A 22,324-nucleotide genomic window follows, 5' to 3' on the forward strand; every position below is an offset into this window, starting at 1 on the left:
CTCCGTGAGTGGATTCCATGAATTACTTACCTCAGTGTTACAAGGAATAGTGATTTTGTCATTGTGAGTACTCACTCTACTAACATTTGTGCCAACCCTTCTGTAACATAGTTGATGGTCTTTGAATTGCCATGGGTAAGAAAAAAATCATACTCTGGTGGTCAACCCTACCCCCACCCTAATGGTGAGTCTCTCTGCACTTTGCTAGGCTGGTAGTAATATTACTGACACAATTTATTTCTGAACCCTTTCCAATTTAGAAGACCCTGCCAAAGCTCCAAGGCCCTCACCTCACCTCAGTGAGACACTGGGACACTTAGCTATCACAGTTACAACAGGTGCTTTGGCACTGGGGATGGCCTCTGTCCTCATCTTAACTGCCTCCAAAGCGCAGTTTTTTTTTTAAAATGCCACCTCCTCCTACACAAGATAGATCCTGACCCTCCCCCTTAATCCTCTCTCTTTCCTCAGATTACTTTATTGTTACTTATCTGTGAACTTGCTATTCTTCCCACCTAGTGTAATCTCCTTGAGGGAGGGGACCGTGTCATTTCTGTCTTCCTATCGCCAGGGCCTCGCATTGTGCCTTGCACAGAAGAGATGTGTGATACGTGTCTTGTAATTGAACTGAATATGTCAAAAGTATTTTTGAATAATTCCAAATAATTGTCAAAAGTAGCATCCCATGATCCTGTCCTCTTTTCTTTCTTGCCTCTCTCACCTTCCTTTTCTCTTCTCTTCCTCCTTCTTCCTGGTTGCATACAGGTTTTCCAAGAATTAACAGAATATGATGTTTCTGATACCTTTGGGACGCCCAAGGAAGATGGGCATTTCTGGTGGCCAGGAATGTCTTCTCATAGACGCCGTCGCCGCTCCTCTGTTTTCCCGTGGCACTGGGACATTGCAAAAGACGCACGATTTGCATTTACTGTAAGCAATACTGTCGTTAGCGCCCCTCCAACTTCTTCCAAAGGCCTTTCTGAAATGTATCGAGCTAAGATATTAACTGCGCCAAGCAACATGGAGCAAAGGAAAAACTGGGAGCTGGAAATTTGGCTAACTTTTTGGTGAATGTAGGCTAGTAGAAAAAACACTGGACTTACAGTCAGAAGCCCAGGGCCTGGGTTCTGTTTCTGACATGAACTTAGACAAGTCATTTTCTCCTCTCTGGGCCTCTCTTCCTCATCCATAAAATAGGCGTAATACTACTTGTCCTACCCATCTCACAGGGCTGTAAGGACAATGCTTTTGGTGAAAGGGTTCAGTCTTCTTTCCTAGCCCCACCCACATCTCCCCTTTTCTGTCATTACTGCTCCCAGCCCACCAGAGTCCCTCACTACCACTTGGAACTGTGGCAGGTTTTCCCTCCTCATGTCCAGTGCCTCTTTCTTCATTCACTGGTATCCCCAGGCCTGGATCTGGTGATCTGGCCATGTCATCTCCTCGCTCAGAAATCTCCAGAGGTTCTATTATGCCTTTGCATGGCAGCTCCCACCAGCAAATGTTCATTGGACTGAATAGAATCTGGGCCTTATTTTTTTTTTTTTGTTTTGCTGATGTTTTCAGAAGAGCTCAATTCCTGAAAATGAGTTAATATAGGCATGTATATTCCCAACTGTTATCTCATCTGATCCCAAACAAAACCTGTAAGGGAGGTAGTACAAATATTACTCTCCCTATTTTATAGATAAGGAAACTGAGGCTAGAAGTGATTGTGACATGTCAAAAGTCACATGTCTAATGAGTGATGAAGCTGGAACTCGAACTCATGTCTTCTAACTTCAGGCTCAGTGTTTTTCCTAGCATCGGTGGTGACAGTAAAAGGCTTTCAAGAAAAGATTAAATCTTGTCAGGTTTATAGTGTGTTCTTTTGCTCTTTGGGATTGGCAAGCCACAATCTGCTTATTAAGTTTCTAAATGAACAATTTAATTATTCCCCCAAATGTGTCAGTTCTCGTTTGTCTGTGCCCCCATTTGGATCCTAGAACGAATCAAATATGAAAATGTTTAATCTTGTTGTGCAGCACTAACACGTGCTGGTGTGAAGACAGAAGCGTCTGGGGTTATATACTTGTCAGCCGTTCAGAGGACAATGCAGTCACCAAAATGATGAAGCTGTTTTGGTTGTTTCCCTTTACCTAGGACACTGGGCTGGTGGTCATGACTGATTTGGTCAGCTTGAACCACCGACAGGATGGGGACATGTACACAGATGAGGCTGTGCCAGCCTTTCAGCCACACACAGGGACACTGGGCAGCACAGCACACTCAAAGATCATACCCAGGTAATGTGGGACTCAGGAAGCTGTTAGCCAACACTACCTTAATGTGCCAGCTTGCAGCTGAGCCAGGTCTCTAGGTCAGGGCCTTAACAAGTAAGAATGTAGGTGATGTGGAGGAAGATGAAATTCTGAGCAAATGTGCTTTCTTACATTTGTGCTACCTTTCATTCATTCATTCATTCATTCAGTAAACATTTATTAAACTCCTATTATGTGGCAAGCCATATACAGGATAAATAGGAAATAATCAACAGAGGGAAGAGAGTAGAATTAAGAAGGATTAGGAAGGCTTCCTGAAGAAGGTGGGGTTTTAGTTGGGACTTAAAGGAAGCCAGGGAGGTCAGTAGTCAGAGAAGAGAAGGGAGAGCATTCCAGGCGTGATGGACAGCCAGAGAGAATGTCTGGAGCTAAGAGGTGGGTGTCATGTTTCAGGAGCAGCCAGGAGGCCGGTATCGTTGGATCAAAGAGTACATGTTGGGTGGGTAGTAAGGTCTAAGGACACTGGAAATGTAGGAGGGAGCAAGATTATGGAAGGTTTTGAATGCCAAACAGAGCATTTTATGTTGATTCTGGAGGAAATAGGGAGCCATTGGCATTTATTAAGTGGAGGAGGGTGGGGGGAGACAATATTGGACCTGCACTTTAGCTGCTGAATGGGGGGTGGGTTGGAGTGGGGAGAGACTTGAGACAGGCAGACCTATCAGCAGCTATTGCAGTGATCCAGGCACGAGGTGATGAGCTCTGAGGTTCTAGGATTCTGTCATCCTAAGACAAATAGCTTCTGAAGATGAGAAGTTGTCACAATACAGAATCTATAAATTCCAGATCTCTTTAGTGTGGAGAGAATGTCAAATAAAATGTGTACCAAGATGCTCTGGAACCAGAAAAGCTGGGGATCAGTAAGAAGATTTTTTTTTTTTTTGTGAGGCAGTTGAGGTTAAGCGACTTGCCCAGAGTCACACAGGTAGTCAATGTTATGTGTCTGAAGCCAAATTCGAACTCGGGTCCTCCTGACTCCAGGGCCAGTGCTCTATCCACTGCGCCACCTACCTGCCCCCAAGAAGGAGATGTAAAAAAAAAACAAAAAACTCAGAAGACCAAAACCAAACAAACAAAAAAACTCAGTAAAAATTTAAAAAAAAAACCATGAAGGAAGATTTTTTGAAAAATCCTCTTCTTCCTCAGATTTTCTATTCAGAATGTCATAACTGAAGAGGACCTTAGAACTCAGAGTGTCAAAGCTAGGCAGAACCTCTGAACGTTTTGTCAGGATTCCTCCTTTGTCTCTTTTACGCTCTACCTTATTTTTAATTGTCTGTATTTATGTCTTGTCTCTTTAGGAAGCTTCTTAGGAGAAGAGATAGTGTCTTTTTTTATCTTTTTTTATTAATTTATTTTGATTTATCAACAATCACTTCCATAAGCTTTTGAGTTTTAAATTTTTCTCTCCCTCCCCAAGAAGGTGCGCAATCTGATATAGGCTCATTTTTTTATCTTTGTAGCAGTACCCCAGCTCAAGGCTTTGCACTTAGTAGGTACTTTACAAATGTTGAACAAAATTTAATTGAACGTAAAGAAAATGAACATAGCTTCTTTTGAACATTATAGTCATACTCAATTTTTGGTTTCTGTGTTTGATGTTTATCTGATAGAATATGAAAAGAACTACATTTAGTGAAAAGCTGTATATGTCATCATAGGGCAAGCTTTGTGCCGATTGGGCCCATTGTTACTTCAGCCCTACCATTTTCCTCTTGTCGTCACTTGGGTACCTGGCCAACCTGGCCCAGTCCAGAAGCCTATGTAAGCCATTTCCTTGTAACTTTTCCCTTTTGTTTCTTTTCTTCTCTTGATAGAGCTGAGAAGAGAAAAAGAACTTTCTTCCCCGAAACATGGATGTGGCATTGTCTAAATATCAGGTACTCAGACTTATTCCTTCCTTGTTTAATAAAAAAGCATTTGTGAGAATATATGACCCTCTTCATTTACTTGAAAACCAGAATTAAATGGATATATTTTTTGTTAGCAGTTTTCTTACCTTTAGAAATATGAAGTACAGCTTAGAATCCACATTTGTCCTAAGAAAACTCATGTAGCCTTCTGAAGCCTATCAGTGAAATATAATAATAATAATACTTCATATTTCTAGAGCTCTTTATAATATACAGTGAACAAAACCTTCATGATTCTTAAAATTCTCTCTTGGGGTTACCTCCCTTATTTGGTTTTCATAACACGTTGATTAAGATGATTAAAATTCCACAAACTATTAACTAGACCCACCCCTGTATTTACTCTCTACTTTGGGGATCTCCACACTTTGGCTGGAATCTCTTCCCCCCCCCATTTTGTTTTAGTCATGTTTGAAGTGAAGGAGAATGAAGATGATTGATAGAGATGAGGGGTTGGCAAACTATGGCCTGTACCCTCCAGCTCTCCTATATCAGCTTCTGATTGAGAGGATCCAGTCTCTACCCTATTTAAAACCAGGCATGTCTTCATCTTCTCTGGCCTCTCTCCTATTTAAAAACTGTTTAGGTCATATCCTTTTTTTTTTTTTTTTTTTTTTTGGTGAGGCAATTGGGGTTAAGTGACTTGCCTAGGGTCACACAGCTAGTACGTGTCAGCTATCTGAGGCCAGATTTGAACTCAGGTCTCCTGACTCTAGGGCCAGTGCTCCATCTGCCCCTAGGTCATCTTCCTTCTGACAGTGAAAGAACTTTATTCTTGGTCCTTAGTCGAGGAAACTGGGGATGCTGGAGAAAAGCATACATGGCCAATTAAGTCATTGATAAACAGTTATTAAGCAGGTGTTATGTGCCAGGTATCATGCTAAGCCTGGATATACTAATACAAGCTAAAAGGGAAAGGAAGGAAAATTCATATAGCGCTTGCTATGTGCTAAGCACTTTTTATCCTCATGACAACCCTGCAAAGTAGGTGGTTATTAGCCTTATTTTACAGTTGATGAAACTGAGGCAATCAGAGGGTAAATGACTCTCCCAGGGTCACACAGCTAGTAAGTGTCTGAGGCAGAATAGGGACTCAGGTCTTCCTGATTCCAAGCCCAGAACTCTATCTACTATGCTAGGCTGCCTCTCATAATGATGGCTACATTTATACAGCCCTTTTAACTTTGCAAAGTTTATGTGTGTGTGTGTGTCTGTGTATATACATACATATACATACACACATATGTATGTGTGTATATATATGTGTATATGCATATATATTTTTTATTTTGATCCTCCCAATAACCCTGGGAAGTAGGGGTTATTATTACCACCATTTCAGAGATGAGGAGACTAAGGTCTAGAAAAGTTAAGTGACTCACCCAGGGTCATGCAGCTACAAAGTATCTGAGGTAGAGTTTAAACTCAGGTCTTCCTGACTATAGGTCCAAAACTCTAGCTTCTGCCCTGACCTAACTGCCTTAACAACCCTGTCCTCAAGGAGATTACCTTCTAATGGGAGGAGAAAACACATAAAAGGTAACTGAGGGCATGGTAGAGAAAGTCTGAAGAGTCAGTAGTGGAATCTGGAGAGGATGAAGGAGAGAGACCCATGGTGGGGGTCAAGATCACTGTTTCCAAATATCTGAAGAAAAAGGGAGCAGACTTGTCCTTCAGAAAAGCAACGGAAGGAAGTTATTGGGAGGCAGATTTCAGCATCAAAACTATTTGAAGTGGAATGAGCTCAAAAGTTAGTGAGTTCTCTGTGCCTGGAGCTGTTCAAGCAGGGACTGGATGTCCACTTTTGGGAGATGTTTTTGGAGAAGAGACTCCTGCTTCAGCTAGGATCAGACCCAATGCTCTCTGAAGCCCCTTCCTTCTCTAAGGTTCTAGAATTCTTTCAGTCTTTGTGTGATGACTATCTGAAGCCCCTAATGGACAAGGGGGTTTCCTGTGCTTGGGGCACAAGTCAGCATTTATGTGAATAAAACACCCCTTTGCTCTCTTATCCTTTCTGTTCTTTGTTAGGTAATAAGCTTCTTGAGAGTAGACTCTGTTCTAGCTGTGTGTGTATCTACAGCCTAGTCAGCTAACTGCCTGGACTTTCACCCCAGAAACGCTCGCTTCACATATGCCAAGAGCCAGATGGAATATCTAGTTGCAAATTTGTTTGTTTGTTTAAGCAAAACAGATTACAAATGGGATAAAAATGATGGAAGGTTCTATCAATTAGGTACTGTTCTCAATCACCAAATCAACAAATGACACAGAGATAATTGTCTGTAGATTTTATTTATGCTCAGAGCACAGACTCATCAGTATGGAAAACAAAACAAAACAAAACAAAACAAAAATCCCCACCAAACTTCAGAGGGCCCAGAGTGTGAATACAAAAGCAGCATAGAAAAATGGAATTTTACAGAAAGTTGGAGAAGAAAATAAGGGTATGCATATTCCAAACAATGACCAAATGAGGCTGGGGCTGGGACCTATTGTTGGGCAATCAATGAGCACCAGAGTGATTTGGGTTTAAGGCATGGTCCTTAAAAAAGAAATCTAGTCCATAATTCCCAAGTCATATTGTGAAGCATATTTCAGCAATCAAAATTTATATTCCTTTGGACAGAGCACCTGCAGGTAAGGGTATGCTTCCCTCTGTGGACAGAGGGAGAGGAGGAAGGGAGAGAACGAGGGCAGAAGAGAGGGAAGGAAGGAAGGAAGGAAAGAACTGTGTTGCCCAATTGGAACCAGCCATTTGGGTCTCAGGTGTGGCAACTACTTCTCGCAGGTTGTTGTTTGTCCTTCATTCTTTTTTTTTTTAAGTGAGGCAGTTGGAGTTAAGTGACTTGCCCAAGGTCACACAGCTAAGTACGTGTCAAGTGTTGGGTCTGAGGCCGGATTTGAACTCAGGTCCTCCTGACTTCAGGGCCGGTGCTCTATCCACTGCACCACCTAGCTGCCCCATTTGTCCTTCATTCTTGAAGAGGACCATGACATCAGGAAGGTGATGTCATGACTTGTCAGTGGATTGGATTTAAGTGAGGCAGGGCTGTTCGTAGTCACCAATCTCACTCTCTCCTCTGGAGCCATCTGGTTCCAGTGGTAAGACACAGATCAGGATGACTGGAGATGGCCCCAGATGCAGTGGGAGATCTTGGCCTTGTTTGGGCTCTAACAGCTCAGAGTGAGTGTAAATAGCATTTGTTTCTGTTTTGGCCAGAAACCCTGAGGGTCTTCACCTCCCAGATTGGTTTTTTTTTTTCTTTGTTTGTTTTTGACTAGGTAAAAGAGGCCATTCTTACTTAGCCTTAATCACTGAATGGGTGTTGCCTCAAACAAACAGGTCCACCACAGCATCCTGGGCCATCTCCAGTCATCCTGATGTATGTCTTCCCACTGGACCCAGATGGCTCCAGAGGAGAGAGTGAGGCTGGTGACTTGCACAGCCCTGCCTCACTTAAATCCAATTCACTTGCACATCATGACATCACCTGGAAACAAATAACAGAAGGGGAAAGGTAAGGACACCTGCCAGCTTTTCAAAGCAGGAGCAGCAGCTTCTTTCCCAGCCTTGATCTGCAGGTGTTCTGACCTGGGAGCTTTCAGGAACAATATCAGGAAACTCAGCATAGAGCGGGGGCAGTGGCCTCCTCCTATGGCGAGAAGCCTGAGGCAGGGTTTCTTTCCCATCATCCTCTCTCTCTTATCATGGTGGCTGCGAGAAACCTAAGCCAGAAATTCTCTTGCCATATAAAAGCATTTAGCAGTTCATCTGCTCTTTACTTATTCTACCCTAAGATAAAAGTCTCTCAGTGAGTCTTTATAGAAGAGAAATTCAGACAGCAAATGGAGCAGTGGTGGGCTGACATTTCATCAGATGTTTGGAGGGCAGTATGAGGTGAAATGTGTGCATTGCATTTTAGTGGAATCTTGTTAATAGATGGATTTATTCATTCCTTTTTAAGAATCAAATATAAATCTTTCCTGAATAAAGTGCCTGAAGATCAGATGTAGATAAAAATAATTTATGGTTCTATAATTATTTCTTTATGTAGCACAAATTGAATCCAGGATGTCTATAGGAAAGTGGGCATAGGGAAGGATATTTCAATAAGAAATTATAGAACCCCAAGGCAGACTGGAAGTGATCTCAAGGGGAGATGAATACCTGATATATCATCCCTGTATGGCAGTATGAGTATGGGTGTGAGTATGTATATACAGGGTGTCCTAAAAGTTTTTGTGGAGTTTTAAGCTATTAAATATTTAATAGTTTATACTAGTAATACTAAATACTAATACTCATAATACTAAGATATACTAATAATACTAAATACTAATAATACCAAAATTAGTAAAACTTGAATAGCTTAATGCTGCATTAAGGCTTTTGGGACACTCTCTATGTCCACACCCACACCCGAATCTCTGAAATGGTCCCCAGTTCCTTAGATCTTCAGAGGCTAGATGAATGACTTGTCAGGTAGAATATGTTCTACCTGTGACATATTCCTTTCTCATATGAGTTGAACTATGCAGTTGAAGTCCTTTCCAACTCTCAAAATTCTGATTCTGATCTTAGAACCCTTCTTTAATTTAATAACCTGCAGTGAAAGGGAGCTCACTCTCTTTTCAGTCAGCCCATCCAACTTGTGATCAGCCATGACTGTTAGGAAGTGTTCCCCTAGTATTAGTTGAAATATTCCTCCCTTTAACCCATTCTTCCCCTATCTTCCCTGCCTAGAATCTCTTTTGTATACTACACCTTGGCCCTAGGACAAATACATAGTAGAGTATACACTGAGCCTGTTTTAGCAGTTGTAGATACTTCAAGGTCAGAGCTAACAATTTTTAAAATAAAGTTGAATTTACAAGACATTTTTTCCTTTTTCTTGTGATATCAGCTGGGCCTGCTGATGGTTTGACCTTAGAGAAGGATATTTTCCAGAGTTCCTAGTACAAAATAGGGATTTGCCACTGAATATTCTGCCTGTTTAGGGATATTGGTACGCTCAAACACAATGGACAAGCTCCTCTCTTTTTCTCACAACTTCAGAGCTGGAGGGGATCTTGGAGGGGATCTAATTCAGCTTGTACCTGACCGAGAAATCTTCTGTACACAGCCTACAAGTTCTCATCTAGCTTGTGATGGAATATAGCCATCAATGATTGAGAACTTACCACTTTGTCCTGAAGGAGTCCATTTTACTTTTGTTACTATGGTTATTATTATTTACTTTTATAATTAACTTTAAATTGTTATGACCAATGATTATGTTAATGATGGTTGTGCTTATTAATAAACATAATAATAAATAATTTCAATTTTATGGTACTTTTAAGATTTATAAGAGTGCTTACCTCACACTAATCCTATGAAATAATTAGTTTATATATAACTATATATTATATAACTATATTATATATATATAACTAATTATATATATATAACAATAGTAGTATAATAATATAATTATTATTATTATCCCCATTTTACAGATAAGGAAACTGAAGCTGAAAGAGGTTAAGTAACTTGCTCACAGTCATGCAGCTAACAAGTATCACACAGTTTCTCCGATTGATCCTTTGATGGCAGGCTGCTAGCCTTTCTGCCATTCTGGGCATTGATCTCTAGGTGTATGCAGGTTCATGAATGGTCTTCCTGACGTGTGATTCCCAGAAGGGCTCTAGCTGTTGTCTGACAAAGGTACCGCCATCTGTATTGTTGCAGACACTAGGTCTGTACCGCCCTAGTCTGCAATCTTAGGAGCCTTGGTTGGCTGCCATGATACACTCTTGACATGGAGAGTTTGCAGTCCAGACTTCTTTCTTTCTTAGTTCAGAGGGTAGAGAACCTGCTGCCTTGGGTCCACGTGGCCCCCTAGGTCCTTGGGTTCGGCCTTTTGACTGAGTCCAAGTTTTATAGAACAAATCTTTTTATTATGAGGAGATTTGTTCTGCGAAGTTTGGATTCAGTCAAAGGGCTGCACTTGAGGACCTAGAGGGCCACATGTGGCCTCCAGGCCACAGGTTCCCCACCCCACCTAAACTTTAGCTCCTCCCTCATGTGTTTGTGCAGCTGGGTTTTTGTTTCTTTCTTTCTTTTCTTTTCTTTTTTTTTAGCCCTTTGTTGCTTTTGGAATAACCAGAGAAACAAAGGGTAATGGAAAAAGTGGCCCTGAAATGGTGAATCCTGCCACTAAGAAGTTCTGTACCCTTGGGCAATTCACCTTGCTTCCTTAGGCCTTGGTTTTGCCACATAGAGAATAAAACATCAAACCAGGTTCTATTTAAGGTTCCTTTCAGTTCTAATGTATTATGTTCTAAGGACTCCCCTTGTTCTGATGTTCTCTGTTCTTTTGTGGTTCTGATTCCAACCGAAGGAAGAGTTAAATGCACATTTTTACCCTCTTCATCTTATTATAAATCTAGTTTCAGCCTGATTAAAGCTCTTGACAAAAAGGAAGAATTTGGGCTTTATTGACCATATGTAATAACATTATATGATCCTTAAATGCAACAAAAGTAGGACGCCAACCTCCAGATCAGTGTAGAATCTCACATTGCTGAGTGCTCAGTGACTGGAAGTACGTGTGTATTTTGGCTTCTTGCCTAGAAGAATGAGTGCCCTCATGTGTGAAAATAATACATTAATGCTGGTTATGGGCTGAAATCTCAGGGGAAAGAGCATCTGTAGCCACAAATTGTTCGGCAAAAACAGTTTGGCTTCTGACCAAGTTTGAAGAGGATGGGGCTTGGCCTTAACTTGAATCCCTTATTTTCAGGTACCAGCTTCAGTTTATAAGCATGCGTTAAAATATGAAATGAATACATAAAATGCAGGTTTTAAAAAAATGGAAGAACTTGGAAAATGAATCCAGCCAGACATTGGGATTGAAGAGAAGGGGGAAAGAGGCAGAGGGACATTTGGCTACCAGTTGATATTTATAGAGTTTTTATTTAATGATTTTACTGGACTGGAGGCCACTATGTAGTTAAGATCTTCAGACTGTTGCTGGCGTCAGGATTTGACATTTTAGGCTCATCTTGCTGGGATCTATGCATGTCATGCCTGTGAGGCAGGATCTGCTCACAGGTGCTAGACTGCTTTGGTAAGAAGAATGCGGCAAAATGCTCCAAATCTAGTAAGTGAGGAATTCAAGTCCTAGAGTCAGTCAATTAATAAACGTTTATTAAGTGCCTACCAGTGCTGGGCACTGTAGATACAAGGAAAGACAAAAGATCTTCTGCTCTCAAAGAGCTCACAGTCTGATGGGGGAGACAACATGTGAATAACTATGTATAAATAAACTATGTACAGGATAAACTAGAGAGAATCAACAGAGGGAAGACACTAGAATTAGAGGGGATCAGGAAAAACTCCCTGTAGAATGTGGGATTTTAGATGTGAAAGAAGCCAGGGAAGGCAGGAGGTACAAATGATAGGGAGAATTCGAGGCATGGGAAACAACTGGTAAAAATGCTTAGATTTATGAGTTGAGTGACCTGTGTGAGGAAGAGCAAGGGGGCTGGTGTCACTATATCACATAAGGAGTAAGAAAACTGGAAAGACAGAAAGAGACCAGATCATGGAGGGGTTTAAAAGGCAAAGCATTTTTTTATATTCGATTCTGGAGGCAAAAGGCACTTTGATTACCTGTAGACAACATACTGGAGTTTATTGAATGTGTGTGTGTATGGGGGGGAGGGTGACTAGGTCAAACTTGCACTTTAGGAAGATCAGTTTGACAGCTGAGTGAAAGAAGGACTGGAGGGGGGACAGATGAGGCAGGGAGACCAACCAGAAGGCTGTTATTGCAATAGTCCAGGGGTAAGGTGATGAAGTGTCAGAGAGAGAGAAGGGATGTATGTGACAGATGTTGTGAAGGGAAATAGGCATATTTGTTTGCAATCAGAAGGACAGACGGGGAAAGACAGTGAGTGTTGATTAAAGCAGAGGCAGAGGCTGGGGTCTTTGGCTCACTTCCTATCTGATCACTTGGTACTTCTATGCTTTTATAGACTTCACAGTAGATCCCTGAAAGACCTCAAGTTTGGTGTTAAAGAAGGAATCATCATCCTATTGTGTGACAAAATGATAGAGCTGGCATACCAAGTAATAGAATTTTAGAAACGAGTTGCTCTTCTGCCATAGACAAGAAGCTGTGAGCTTCTACATCCAAATCTTTGTGTTCCTATGGGGAAACCAGTATATGGCAATGACCTCATGGATGGATCTTGATTTCTAGAAAGCGTTTTCAAGAAAATGAAATTGTCATTAAAAGGGCAGGAAATGGGTTCAGTCTTTTCCTTTCTCATTGAAGCATGGTGGTGTCTACAACTATCAACCTAGACAAAGACTTCTCTGCTCTCCTTCATCGATAACCAGCTTTCAAATTTTTCCTCTTTTATCTTAAAGCTTCTATTACCAGGGAATACACATCTTTAAAGCTTTCATTCTAAAGAGGACTGAAGCATGAGTAGCAGTGTTTCCAACTCTATGATCTCCTGGTCACCATTTATCTTGAATCTTAGAGAATCTCCTAGAAGGTTTATCTCTATCAGTGGTGATGATAGTAACAGGCATAAGGATGCATTTCAGTAGCAACATCTGTTACTAAGGCAATAAATCTGTGTTGGTTTCTGCTATCAGTGTATATTTCAGCAGTGGTATCAGCCATAAATATATATGATTGATTGATAGATGGATTGATAGACAAACTATACTTTAAATGTTCAAGAATGGGTCTGTCATAAGTAAATTTCAGTGATGGTCTTTGCCCTAAGTATGTATTTTTCTAATAACATCTGCCGTATGTGATCATTTTAGAAAGGCTATCATCATAAATGCATATTTCAGTGATAGCAATTATATCAGCTGTGTTTGTTTTTGCAGTAACGGTGCCTAAGTGTGTGTTCTTGTAACGTTGCCTGCATTAAGTGTGTATTTTCCCACTGTCATCTGCTGTAAAAATATATTTCAAGAATAATATTGTCATCAGTGTTATTTCTAGTGGCAGCATCTGCTGTTAAGTGTTAATTCAGCGGTATCAGCCATTAAGCATCTAGTTTTGCAGTAACATCTGCTCCGTGTCTGTTCTTGGAATAGCGTCTGCCGATGGTATGTCAGGGTCGATTGTCAAATATCTAAAAGCCTTTCCCATTGGTTTCTTGGACGTCCAGTTGCGCTCTCTTCTTTTTGCAGTGACCCTTCGGGCGAGGAGTCTCTTCGAGTAGAAGTGCCTGATTCCATCACAACCTGGGTAACCGAAGCCATCGGCTTCTCTGCAGCTCGAGGACTGGGGATCGCCAAGCCAACTGAACTGAAGACATTCAAACCTTTCTTCATAGAATTCACTCTTCCGTACCATGTCATCAGAGGGGAGCAAACCAAAATCCCTCTTAGCGTCTACAATTACTTGGCCATTTGTGTAGAGGTAGAGACTCTTCTATTATTCTGAATTTTGAGAGGACAAGCTTCTAATGTATACATAGTTGTAAAAGATTTTTGAGTGGGAGATGATAGAACCTGTGCATTATGGGTATCATGGAATAAGCCCTGGACTGAGAGGCAGGAGACCTGGGCTTCTACTCCTGCTTTTGCCACTGACTAAGTATGCAAAGATGAACAGGTTAGTTCTCTCTGGCCTCAGTTTCTCCATCTGTAAAAGGAAGATTTTGAACTGGATGAGATATAAAGGGGCCATCTAGCTGGGGGATTCTGTGATTCAGTGAATTAATGCATCTAACTGAAACACTGGTAGCTACAGTGCCACTTAGACAGGGCATAGTTGTTGGGGTGAGGTAGAGGGTGAGGATGCCAAAGTCTGAGAAACCAGAAGATGAAGAAGTCTGTGCTAGCTAAGGTTGGGGCACACCCGAGACGTGGCAAGTGAGAAGTCAAGGCAGAGGTAAGGAGATTGAAGACATCAGCTGCTCGAGCAGTCTTTTGGGACTCAAGAGGCCAGAGAAAAAGGAGAGAAGGGCCACTAGGTCTAAGTGTTTGAGGCTGTCAAGGGTCCAGAGTGCAAGAGGTTAGCTCGAGCCCCACGATGGATCAAAATGCAAGACTGAACCTTTGTTTGGGACAGCGATGATTTGTCCCTTAGTGTCTTTCACATTTGCTGTTCATGGGCCTCTGGGGCCTGAAAGTACAGGAAGGTAACCTGGAAAGAAGGAATCCCATGGCTGTAGGCATGCTGCGTTTATGATTAAGTTGGGTATAGGAGAGCAGGGGCTGCAGCTGTGTCCTTACACAGCATATATCAGGGCTTTTCTTGAAGTGGGTAGTACAAAAAGAATTCTGTCCTGAAATTATAAACCTTTGCTAGATCATTCGGTCCTTGGGTGATAGGGACTGTGTCACTAACCTAACTTGGTACAGAAACCCCGGGTTGAGAAAAGTTTTATAGGGGTGGTTTTCTTAAGTAGACCCTTAATGATATATAACAGGAAAATATTGAAGGGACACTAGGAAAAATGAATTCCTATTGACATAGAAGGAGAAATAATATTCTTTCTGGATATAGAAAAAACAAATCCACCCGTCTTTTGCCCTAAAATGCAGCCTTCTCAGGAAGAAAAAGAATGACAAAGAAAAGAGGGAATATCATCGAAGTTTATAAACACATGAAGTCTGGTTTAGGGCACAGCCACAATGTAGACTATGGGGTCTGGAGTCAGCGAGTTCTGGGGTCACAGTCACGCTCTGCGCTTCATTTTTAAAATAAAGGGGTTAGATGAGATGGTTTCTCAAGTCCCTTTTAGCTTTGCCATTGTATGATTCAGTAAATTAATATGGCTCCGAATTAGAGCTGGGAGGCGCCTCTTCTAAAAGAAAAGAATTCTTAGATTTGTAAAAAGAAGATCTGCTTCATCTAGGGAGGAGCAGAATCTTGGAATTCATGAACCCCAGAGGTGGTACAGACTAGAAATGTAAATAGGTTAAAAATGTTTGGAAAAATCTCTGGATTACAAATACTTAACAAGTTATTAGTAATGCTTATGGATGGATTCACCATGAGCCTGTTGCCTTCCCCGGCACACTCTGTGTGGCCCCCCTCCTCCCCAGAGTCCTGAGTGGAGGAGCAGAGGGATGTGGTGGAGGGAGCCCTGGATGGAGAATGAACGGAAGATTGGGAGTCAGGACACTTGGAGCTGAGTCCTGGTCCCACCTCAGGGCACTCTATGGGCACTCAGTCTCCCCAGAATCACAGTAACTGTAATTTGCATGGCGTTTCTTTTCTTTTCTTTTCTTTTCTTTTTTTTTTTTTGCGAAGTGCTTTGATCCTCACAGTAACCCTGGGAGGTAGGTGCTATCGTGATCCTATTTTACAGATGAAGAAACAAAGGCAAAGAGAGGTTAAGTGTTTTGCCCAGAGTCACAAAGCTAAGTGATTGAGTCCAGATTGTACTCAGGTGGTAGCAGCAGCGGCAGTAGTGATAATAGTAGCAAAAAGTTATGTAGCACTTACTTTGTGCCAGGCACTATGTGCTAAATGCTTTATAATTACCATTCATTTGCTCTTCCCAGCAATCCTGGGAGGTGGGTGTTATTATTATCCCCATTTTATAGATGAGGAAACTGAGGCAAAGAGAGGTCAAGTGACTTGTCTGAGTCACACAACTGGTAAGTGTCAGAGGTCGCATTTGAACTCAAGTCTTCCTGACTCCAAGTCCAGTGTTCTGTCCACTCTATCGTGGAGTTGCCATCTACAAAATGAGTAGTGTTATACAATCATAGAATGTTAGCATTGGAAGAGACCTCAGGTCTCTTAGGCCCCTTCCAGCTCTGCCATCTGATGTCCTTATGTGGTGCCTGAGCCTAGCTGGACAGCTGGGGAAGAAGCAGTCCCCTCCGCCAAGGAGCTCACAGCACAAAACAGACTGAATCAATGCAGACAAAAGTCGATCTGTTTTGAGATGTGGAAAATGTGGGTCGTGAAACTTCTTTGTTAGTCTCGTGGTCTGTCTGTGGATGGCGTTCCCAGAGATTAGTTCAAGGAAGACATTTGAGATGTGTTTCTTCCTTACCAGTTAGCCCTCCCTTGGACAATACTGTCTGCTCTTGTTAGCATGTCACCTGAGTCTTCGTTTGTCTCTTAGATCTCGACATTTACGTTTTCTTTCGAGTGGCTTGATGCTGTCCGTTCAGCGTGTAGGGGCAGTGTTTCTAGTCCACAGTCCATTTGTGGGGTGGGTTGAATGTTTCAGTGAGAGGTGCTGCTTCTGTTCTAGGGCTCGACACTCTGGGATCCATAGTTGTACAATCAAAGAACATTGTTTGCAGGTTTACGTGAAAATTTCCGTTCCCAAAGGCATAAAGTTTGTTGGACATCCTGGTAAACACCATCTGACGAGGAAAAAATGTGTGGCCCCGGGAGAAGCAAAGCCCACTTCCATCGTCTTGGCTTTCAGTGAGCTCGGCCTCAGCAACATCACAGGTAACGTCCAGGAGCTTTTACTAAGGGTCAGGGAACAGTTTGCATTTGGTTGGATGTGGTGTGTCATAATGCCTGTCCTAGTGTTATTACAAGGGTGGTCCTTCCATGGGATGGGTTGTGAGGCATGGGAGTCTTCATCAGTACATTTCTCTTCCTCCTTTCCCCCATTCAATTTTTCAGCAAAAGCATTTGCTTATGGTGAAACAAACTGTTGTCAAGGCAATTTTCAGATCCCCAAAGGCAGCAAACATCCAGAGGATAATTACTTTGACAAAAGAACTCCAGTTGGGACAGATTACATCAGGAGTAGTGTCATTATTGAGGTAAGAAGATATACATACATGTTTGGCCAGAGTCAGATTTTCATAATGAGGAACAAAAACCCAGATTGTTTGGTCAGTGGGATACACAGGGCCTCAACAATTCCCCGAGCTTTCCTCTGTCGCCTGTGCCAACTATGGAGTAAAAGCACATTTGGAGCTTTCGGCATTTGACTGGTTATCATGGGGGGATAAAAAAACAAACAAAAACAAAACTGTATTTTGTCAAGGGGAACTGGGTGTGAGACAAGAAGAAATGCCTTAGAACAGGAATGTTCCTAGAGTTTGAAATAATTAAAGTAAGGTTTGGGATTTCATTCACTCTGTCTTATAAGGGAAGGTGGTGCTTATGTTATCGGAGTATAGTGCACGACAAAGTGATCAGATGTGGATGTTCCTGTGAAAAGCAATGAAGTGGCTTGTAGGAAATGTCACGAGGGCTGGAAGATGTGGGTTTTAATTCAAGGTTCTGTCACTTGGCTGAGTGACTGACACAAAGCAGCCCTACACAAAGCGCCTTGAGTAAATCATTTTCCCTTCTCTGAACTTCAGTTTGCTCTTCTGCAAAATGGGGGTAATAATACACGCCCCCACCCTTATAAGACTTTTGTTAAGTGTTTCAGATGTTCTCTGCAGCCTCACTCTCCCAGACTAAGAGCTGTCCAAATGGGCCCTTGCTGCGGGATGGGTCCTCATCTCAGTTACCCTTGAGTTGAATCCTGAAGGTCCTACTATGCTGGACCAGCTGTAGAGCCCAGCTAGGGCTAGATTTCCAGGCCCCTGGTTCCCAGGCTTAGGTGGTTCAAACGGTCATAGCCTCCAACTTCCTTCACCTAAAATAAAGAAGAACAAATGCCAAGGCCCATATTTGCGGGGCCACACGTTGGCCTTGGAGGAAGAGTGTCCAAGGCTTCTCCCCACGTGTCATTGTCTCTCAAATGGACACTATCGGTGAAGGGGTCAGAGCAAGGCTAGGCCAAAAGGGGCCTAGCTCTACCACTGCAGTCAATCAAGAGGCTGCTGAGCCCCCACTACGTTTAGCAGATGGGACCCAGTTATTGAATGTCTCCATCTGTGCCAAAGTCTCTCCAAGGTACTCCCATCACACACCATTAGGACTTTCCTAGAAGCGGGCTCCCCAGCCTCTTCCACATGGGGAATTACATTGGCCAGAGTCAGTGAACTCTGTGCACATGCCAGTCCCTTTGGACAAGAAGATCAAATAAGCATTTTGAAAACCTAACGCACAAAGCTGAGTACAAGTTCTTCCTCTTCAGTGTTCTCCAATATTATAGATATCACAGTAGAGCTTTAATAAAATATTATTCTTAAACCTTTACAATAGCTGGCAACTAACCAAGATAGCTGTCAGAATCAGGAGGAAGAAATGATGCCCTCCGGTCATGTATTTGTAAACACACAGAATTTTTGAAAGGGCCCATGATATATGCTTTGCCAATGCATTAGTCTCCCAGAGCATGTCAAAGCTTCTGTGCACCTTGATTTCTCTACTTGTATGTCATTCCCATGGTTCACCAGGACCCTAAGGGATTAAGGAGCATCTAGCGTCTGCTATTGGCTCAAGTTCCCTCAGCTTTACTGGGGTAGCCAGCAGCCTAGCTCTATTTAACCATTTACCAGATTTGCGTTTACAAAGGAGTATTTGCTTCAAAGGTATAGCAAGAACAAACATACAGATTATCCCCTCCCAACACTTGGGGTGCCTAATACTCTGAGTACCACCACATTTCTGGGGAGGGGAGGGAGATTAGGTTGAGTTTAACTCAGCCTATATAGTCATAGGCCCACCAAGTAAGTTCCAAGTCCAAAGCCCTCCTGGTCTACATGCCAGCACCCTGACTTCTGAGGGCTTCCCTGCTGGGCCGGGGGCAACGTCTGGCCTGTAATACTGTCTCCAATGTCACCGTGGCTCAGGCCAGGCCACGCCACTGCCTGCGCCCAGAACCAAAAAGGAAGGGCAACCAAAACAGATCAGAAAATCCCAGACTTGTTTCTTAGGGCCACAGAGCAAAGTAGCCCTTCCCTGCACCCAGCGTGGTGCGTGGTGCCCATGCTGCAAGTGAACAAGAGTGTCCCTCCAGGATAGAGCTGGAAAGAGAGGCAGCCACAGCCTGGTAGTTTTGGAGATGAAGGCAGTTCCTGCTGTTCAGTCCATGGAAAGAGGCCACTCCCACCCACAGAATGTCTTCCCCCAGAAACAGGCTCCTGGTGTCTCCCCCGTGGGTGTGGCCAGCTTAGGTGATCTGGACTTGTGCAGAGCCCCATTACAGAAGTAATAGAAAATTGCAATAATAATAATGGACACTTTTTATGTATGTCACTTTAAGGTTTACAAAGCAATTTAGATGCGAGTTAAGTTGTTCCTCACAACAACTCTGAGGTAGGGCCTAGAGATGTCCATTATGCAGATGAAGAAACTGAGGCTAAGAAAGAGGGTAAGCGGCTTGCCATTGGTCACACAGCTAGTCATGTGCAGAGGCAGCAAGATTTGAACCCAAATCTTTCTTTATTCTAGGCCCCTGGGGCTTCCCACCATGGAATACACAATGAGACCACAGAAGCAAAATTCTGTCCCTGGTTGAGAGTAGATCATGAGATCCATGTGAAAGGCTTTGAGCTCCTTAGATGAGGAAGGATGTACTTTGTTCCGGGACCTGTGGGTTGATCTGTGTAGACATTCTCTCTATTGACTAAAATCTCGGACCCTTCTTGCTTCAGTATGTGGTCTTCATGTGGTTGAAAATACTTGTCACTCGTCACTAGTCAGTCCTTTGATCTCTGAACTTCTTGGGGCCAGCCCTCAGACTCCAGCTCCACAGTCCATTCAGGGGTCTGTACTTAAAGCCATTCTGACTTGGTAGGCAGCTAGGTGACACAGCGGATAGAGAGCTGGGTTCCAGTCCAGCCTCAGACACTTACTATCTGTGTGGCCCTTGGCAAATCATTGAACCTCTGCCTCAGTTTCCTCAACGATAAAATGGGGATAATCATAGCACAGGGTTGTGGTGAGCATCAACGGAAATAATGTTTGTGTCAACCAAACTGAACCAGCCTCTAAACTGTGGAGGGCTGGAGCTGAACAGAGCAGGCTGGAGACAGGAGAGTTCATAATCAAACAGAAGTTTAATTTCAAAGTGAGGGAATGGCTTGTAAGCAAGGACACATATGCCAGGGCCCCCTCCCAGGGAGGGGACCTGAGGCAGTGTGGGGAGATCCCAATACTTATACCAACGGCTCGCAGTGAGCTATAGCCCTGACAATGAGGGGTGACAGCAACATTGTGACAAGCTTGATTCGTAGCAGGGCTTCATGACCAGAACATGGTGCTGTGCAATGCTTGTCTGAGCTCAGAGAACACCTGGTGCTGGTCAAAGCAATACAGCAATTACGTGATTTTCCCAGAGGGTGAGATCGTCCAGAGGGTGAGTGCAAAGGATCGGTGTTATGCCAGGCTCAGGACCCAGCCTGCTTGCTGAGCCTTAGCTCTGGAAAACAGGGTGTCTCCTAATATCCTGACAGTTTGTAACAGGCTGAGCACAGGCCTGGCACATAGTAGGCCCTTTATAAATCTTTGTTCCTTTTCTCCTTGTAAGATTCACTTTAGCTTGTACTCCATTAAAGATAGCCTTTCAAAAGCTACAGCTGGAAGAATATGAGATATTTAAAAATAGATAGGGAAGCTGGGGCCCAGAGAGGTTACATGAACTGTCAAAGGCTACACAGGTAGTAATGGTAATAGTAAGAAGCATTTACGTGACACCTAAGGGTTTGTGAGGTGTTTTACCTTGATCTTCACAACAACCCAGGGGTGGGGGTGAGGGCAGAATAAGGGAACTGGAACAGAGAGGTGTGGGACTTCCCACAGTCACACAGCCAGTCAGTGTAAGGCAGAATTTGAACTCAGATCCTCCCAACTCTTAGTCCAGTATGGCATCTCCTTACACCACAGGATCCCAAGGTAGGAGTCAGTACACTTAGAAGACTCTTGGTAACTTTGTGATCCTGAGCAAGTCATTTAACCTCAGGACTCCAGTTTAAAGTGAGGATAATAATAGTCACATCACCGCCTTGCTGTTTTCAGGAAAACGCTTTGCAAACTTTACCATGCTGTAGAAATGTGAGTTGTTACTAGGAGCATTGCCATTATCTATGGAACCACCCCAGGAGGAGCCATTTGGGGTGGATTTTAGATGGAGGAAGGGAATATAGAAATCCAGGACTCTGGATCTAAGCAGCTCTCAGTGTCCCCTGATGTACCCTGCCTTAGGACCACAGCTACAAAGGGTCTTTCTTCCCCGACTTGCAGCTGTGTTTGAGGAATAGTTGTTATCCTGTAGGGATGAATTTTACAAATGTTTTCAATTAGGGCTGTGGTCTGGCCAGAGTCACATATTTGTTGTGCCGAACTCCCAGTTGTAATTGTAAAATTATTTGGAGTAATGTTGACCTGACATCCTGTGTTCATCTGGAGCTAAATGTGTGATTGTACTAGGAATGTGTATGTCTACAGTTCCCTGCCACTAGGTGGAAAAGGACAGGAAATAAACAGGAAGTAGAACATCAGTTACACCTGTTGTCTGGTCAGTTGTAGAAAAGCTATTTGTTTAGACAACCTGTGGCCAAACTTCCTTTGTTCATGGCACCCAGATGGCTTGCACAGTGGCTTCTGAGGAGGAAACATGCCCAGAGCTAGCCCAGCTCCCACAGGCACTCAGTAATGAGCTGTGGTGGGGGAGCTTTCACTTCCACCACCCCATGGGATGTTAACAGCCACGGCAAGTGTCTCGGCCAGCTCTGATTTCTCCATTATTTCCTCACACCAAGCTCTATGGGAACCTACTGCACCATCTCTTTGTTACATACTCAGTGCGAAGTTGTGATGGGCCAGAAGAGGGCAGGGAGGCGGCAGCTATAGGAGACGGGCCTTCACGTCCAGAGACCTGAGTTCAAATCCCAGCTCTCCCACTTAGTCACTCTGTAACTTTTGGCAAGTCACTGTGACAGTCATAGTTAAAAGGAACCTTGGTGGCCTATAGCACTTCCCTGAAGATCTCTGATGAGGGAAAGTCCACAATTTTCTGTCACACACAGATCGTTCCCTTTGTCAGTAACTAATTGTTAGGAAGCGTTAGCCTAACATCAAGCCTAAATTTGTCCTTCTGCACCTTCTACCCATCGCTGCTAGTTCTGCCCTCTGGGACCAAGCAAAAAAAAATGGATCCCACTTCTACATAATAATGCTTCAGTATTTGGAGATAGCTATCACGTTCCTTCTCAGACGAGAGAGAGAGAGAGAGAGAGAGAGA

At 43.1% G+C, this 22,324-nt stretch overlaps 1 protein-coding gene across 1 annotated transcript in view; it reads left to right on the top strand.

Annotated features, from left to right (window-relative positions):
• Nucleotides 1-22,324, top strand: part of CPAMD8 (C3 and PZP like alpha-2-macroglobulin domain containing 8) — a 160,537-nt gene that overhangs the window by 53,900 nt on the left and 84,313 nt on the right. Inside the window, exons 17-22 of the mRNA XM_027845395.1 lie at nucleotides 766-930; nucleotides 2,143-2,285; nucleotides 4,139-4,201; nucleotides 13,440-13,671; nucleotides 16,524-16,677; nucleotides 16,858-17,000. Of these exons, the coding sequence (XP_027701196.1) occupies nucleotides 766-930; nucleotides 2,143-2,285; nucleotides 4,139-4,201; nucleotides 13,440-13,671; nucleotides 16,524-16,677; nucleotides 16,858-17,000 (900 nt within the window). The remainder of the gene's footprint in view (nucleotides 1-765; nucleotides 931-2,142; nucleotides 2,286-4,138; nucleotides 4,202-13,439; nucleotides 13,672-16,523; nucleotides 16,678-16,857; nucleotides 17,001-22,324) is intronic.

Source organism: Vombatus ursinus, unplaced genomic scaffold (genome assembly GCF_900497805.2).
Source record: "Vombatus ursinus unplaced genomic scaffold, bare-nosed wombat genome assembly UNPS02014961.1, whole genome shotgun sequence".
Taxonomy (NCBI): Eukaryota; Metazoa; Chordata; class Mammalia; order Diprotodontia; family Vombatidae; genus Vombatus; species Vombatus ursinus.